The following is a 5000-nucleotide window of genomic DNA, read 5'->3' as shown; positions in this document are numbered from 1 at the left end:
TCGTTCTGTCTCTCTCCCTCTCTCTGTCTCTCTCTCTCTCTCTCTCTCTGTCTCCCTCTCTCTCTCTGTCTCTCTGTCTCCGGGGCCAGTTTGGCTGAACTGGTGGTGCCGGGGTTGGGGCCTCACAGGCTGGATGGTAGCAGGCAGAGGGAGGGTTCATCTGGGTTTGGCCAGAGAGGCAGCCACAGACCACACCTAAGCCAGCTTTTCAGAGACGGCTACCATGTCTATTCTGTTTGGTCTTCCCCACCACCCCTCACAGATACACTCATACACATACACACACGCACGCACGCACGCACGCACACAGACACAGACACAGACACATGTAGCCCGGCCTGGCAGCGTTGTGTCCCTGGCAGACACGCCGAGCGTCTTGTCCACCCACATGTTATCTCATCTCCCGGCTGGGCCCCTGTAACGCCAGGCCCGCACTGCCAGAAATGTGCAGCCAACGTGTGCTGGAAAAGCCTGCGCCCGCACATATGTCATAAAGCGCATCCAGTCCACACATGCACGTCGCCAGAGTCTTCCCAGCGTCCATATTGGAACCAGGTGACAAATAAAACAGATGAAAGCGCATCAGGATGGGCTTTGTCAGAGGAAAGGCCCGCGCCACGCTAGCATCGGACCCAAGCACAGCCACAGGCCACTGGCCAGCACAGTACATGTGTACGCACAACTACATGGATTATGGCCGACATCCACAAACAGACTATCACTAACAGGGGAAATTCGACTCACTGAGGCTGAAGGCTGAATGCTGCAAGCTGGGTGGTTTCCTCTGTGTTGAGTTCTGTCCACCCTGACGCAGTGTGTGTGTGTGTGTGTGTGTGTGTGTGTGTGTGTGTGTATGTGTGTGTGTAAGTGTTTTCCCCCCTCAGAGATCACTACGGTCCCTGTCTCTGAGCGCAGCTGCCACATGGCTCTTTGACACAGGCCCAGCGCTATGCTAATGGGAGCCCAATGGGCCGTAAGTCCCAAGTGAATAGGGGCAAGAGAAAGGCATGTGTTTCGTGTGTTCACTTGTAGCCCAAGAACCACCCTCCCCCCCTCCCCTCCCCTTCTCCCGGGTCCTCTCTCTATTGTCCCTATGCCTTTGGTAATCCTTTCTTTCATGGTCCTACTGGTAACAGGCATCATGGAGATACCCAGGTCATGTGCTTAGATACCCATTCTGATACTGCGTAAGACTGACATGCTCTTATGAATGCATCATGAAAGAAGAACGCACTTAAAATATTCTTTATGCTTTCTTTTTCACAGGGAGCTTGTATTGGGTTTAGCTCTGTTTTAACACGGTTTAAAAGAGCAAGCCGTGGCTCTCTGTGAAACGCACAAGAAAACTAAAATAAACATGTGAGGAAAATAAAGGATTAGGACACGTCAAGAGCAGATGAGTTTCAGATGTTTTTGGCAACGCGTTTTTCATTCCAGCCTCTCTTAAACGCGATACTCGAGCAGGCTCCACCGCCAGCTGTGACAAAGTGGTGGCGAGAGAGACGTCCCGCTGAAGTGAAACCTCCCAGAATCCCCTGTGCCTGGCATGCGATCCCCGCGTCGGAGCTGACATGACGCAGGTGGCGCGCCAACTCGGAGGTGCAGCGTGACATTACGACGGGTTGGCACGACTACGACAAAATGTGCTCAATTTTTTTAAGCCAGTGTTTTTTCTGCATAGAGGACAAGAGAAAAAAGGGGAGTTCATCTTCAGGTTGAATCATTTTTGGAGACGAATGTTTACCAGTGGCATTGGGGCCACAGAAACAGACCTCCCAACTAACATTGGGATTACATGAACTCACACCTGTGATTGTTATCATATCTCATGAGGCATCCTGAGTGTTTGGGGCGGTACATGCAGCCCTATGGATCTCACACTCCTAGTGCTCCAGACATTAGATCCTCCCAGACAAATGCCTCCCTCTCTCCCTCCTCCATGCAGTCAGAGGGAGCCCTGTCCTGTGTGCAGCATTTGGTGATGATTAGGTCCCTCCAGCTCGCGGAGTGGGGGAGGCTGTCCGCCGCAAGAGAACACACTCACTCAGTGTCTGAATGCGAGGGTGCGTCCGGGCTGGCCTCCGCACATTTGTTTATAAGGACAGGGATGGAACCCAGCTGGGGACGAGAGGAGAGGCAGCGCCTTAAAAAGGGCAAAGGCGAGAGAGAGAGGGAGAGAGAGAGAGAGAGAGAGGGAGAGAGAGCGAGAGAGAGGGAGGGAGAGAGAGTCTTCTCTTCACAGCCCAGACAGCCGAGCCCATCCACGCACTCTTGAGATCTGACAGGCTTAACAGCAGTGGAACGCGGAGGCGCTCCTTCTCCCAACACTGCGTGTCTGGAGACACCAAACAAAACAACAGCACAGCAGTACAGGGGCTGGACTCAGCCTCAGACTGGGACGTGAGTGCACTTCAGAGAGGGACAAAAATACACCCCCCACCACCACCCCGCAGCAACACACACACACACACACACACCAGACACACACACACACACACACACACACACACACACACACACACACACACACACACACACACACACACACACACACTCCTGCTTTGTCTGAAGGTTGGGCCCAGGGGCCCAGAGGACTCCTCAAAGCCTCAAAGCACTGGAGATCAAACCCAGCCTGCCCAGTGACAAGCCCAGCCCCAGCACAGTGTCCAGAGGAATAGAGGAGCGTTCAAAGTGCTACAGGGGATAGAGAGAGGGGATAGAGAGAGAGAGAGAGAGAGAGAGAGAGAGAGAGAGAGAGGAGGGGGTCTTGTGTGACTGATCTTTTCCCCTCTCCCTCTGCCGTCACCTGCTGATTTTGTTCAGGTGTTTTATGGCTATCTGGAGGCAGCGCAGATGCAGACAAAGAGAAGCCTCTGCCAACCCTTTTGTCTGGAGCACTGCATTCCTCTGCCAGATGGTGGACAGGCACTCTCTGGACAACGCCAGTCTCTATAACTCTCACCTACAGCCCTGAAGACACCGGTATGAGTGTGTGTGTGTGTGTGTGAGAGAGAGAGAGAGAGAGTGTGTGTGTACACTTGTTTGTGTGAGTTTGACTCAGAGGAGCAAGGGAGACGGGTGTTAAGCAACATGCTGTCCTCTTCCCCAGAAATAAGGTCATTAGAAACGTGAAGGGATTCTCCATGATTCTTGGAAGAACAAGCACTTTAACAACAAACTGTTGACCAGGAGCCAGTGTGAATGTGTGTGTGTGTGTGTGTGTGTGTGTGTGTGTGTGTGTGTGGTGTGTGTGTGTGTGTGTGGGTCTGTGCTTTCACACAAAGAAGGAATCATAATGACCTTCTTCATAAAATGTACTCAGTATAAAACAGCCAACACAAAACAAAATGAGAAAAAAAAATCATGCATCCAAAAAAACAGTGTCATTAAATTAGCAGCCCAGGGTGCCACAGGCCGGCCCACTGTGCTTGGAGAACTTTATCTTTTCTTCCTCGTCCAATCCAGCCCATAAATGAAAGAAATGCTGCAAAGCTACAAAAAACAATTCCTGCTTAAAGTAAGTAACTGTTTCTCTCCTTGGAAAAATCTTTCCCAATTAGTAACCACACACAGTCTCCTAATCACCGTGCATGTTACAGGCCATGCTGTCCACATTAGGCTGCTGAGCGCTCCGGAGCAGTGCCAGTGAAACATATCTGTATACTGTAAGGCTGTAGAACTCATTTCCCTTCTCAATACCAGGGACTTGACTCTTGTTCAAGTTCCACTAACTGCTGATCGCTTATAAAGTTTCAATTACAAAGTCTGAGGGTAGTTTAACTCTTTGGTTCCAATGACATGCTCAGGCATTGTATATAAGATAAGTAAGTACATGTATTAAGACACAAGGGACTGATGCCATTAGGTGCCATTAGGGTGAAAGTCATCAAACAAAATGTTACACTGAGCACACAAATATTCCTCTGCTCAACACATCGTAAGTGGGGGGTGCTGGGATGCTGCCTGTGATAGTCATCTCTCAGACACTCAGCCTAGTATAGGGGCTATGGGCCATACCAAATAAATACATACATGTACACCAAAACTAGACTACCATGAGGTGACCACCCACACACACACCCACACACACATATACACACACACACACACACACACACACACACACACACACACACACACACACACACACACACACAAAATGACGGGTGACCTATTTGTGTGAGGGAGGCCACTCCTCTAATGGCATTAGTCAGAGCCCAACCATGCCTGCCTTCAGTGACCCCTCCTGAGGGGACACACACATGACAGGACAGGAGACCATGTGCAGATGGACAGATGAGACCAAGGAGTCTTCCAGATCTGGACTTCACCTCTGACAGAGCCACACACACACACACACACACACACACACACACACACACACACACAACAAACACACACACAAAAGGGACAGGGAAGATACAGGGAGCAAACTGGAACTCTCCCAAACAAGCGGAAATGAGAAAAAGTCTAGCTTTGCTCTCCACTGAGTGCATAAACAAATGAGTCTAAAAGTTTACGCTTTGACATCAGGACAGACTCATCCTACAGCTGTCTTCTAGCCCGGCTATGCAGTGTGCTGTCCGCTCCGGGAGATAGTGCACCATGGAGCCAAGAGTCCCATTTGCACACGCGGCTATTGACAAATCAGCAACAAACTAAAAATCACACACCCCAACGCAGCTCATTCAACCACAACACAGCCGCCAGCTCACCACACTATTCCCAACACCTATGCGTCCCAACACTGACAAGGTGTTCGCCGTGGTGAGGCTAGGCTATAGGAGCACAAAGAGGTGTGCTCTCCACTGGTCAGGCGCAGTTACGGTACCTGTCTGTGCATAGCGTGGAGCCGGGTCCTGACTCAGAGAGTGGCCTTCCCAGAGTTACACAGTGCTCCTAATGGGCTGCCCACTCCATTTGGCAATGGAGAGAGAGAGACAGAAAGAGAGAGAGGGAGAGAAAGACGCCCCAAGACACTGCCAGCTCCTCCATTACCA

General features: G+C 50.9%; 1 protein-coding gene across 4 annotated transcripts in view; it reads right to left on the bottom strand.

The window, feature by feature from the left end:
* Window positions 1–5000, bottom strand: part of bnc2 (basonuclin 2) — a 164327-nt gene that overhangs the window by 54966 nt on the left and 104361 nt on the right. Inside the window, exon 1 of one of the 4 annotated variants that reach the window (XM_048263916.1) lies at window positions 4832–4913. The exons of the other annotated variants lie outside the window; for them this stretch is intronic. Coding sequence (XP_048119873.1) covers window positions 4832–4843 — 12 coding nt within the window. The 5' untranslated portion in view covers window positions 4844–4913. Of the gene's footprint in view, window positions 1–4831; window positions 4914–5000 lie in introns of those variants that run through there. 4 annotated transcript variants of the gene reach the window in all.

Source organism: Alosa alosa, chromosome 1 (genome assembly GCF_017589495.1).
Source record: "Alosa alosa isolate M-15738 ecotype Scorff River chromosome 1, AALO_Geno_1.1, whole genome shotgun sequence".
NCBI classification, from domain to species: domain Eukaryota; kingdom Metazoa; phylum Chordata; class Actinopteri; order Clupeiformes; family Clupeidae; genus Alosa; species Alosa alosa.
The sequence above is the reverse complement of the archived record's forward strand: the minus strand, read 5'-3'. Positions and strand labels throughout refer to the sequence as shown.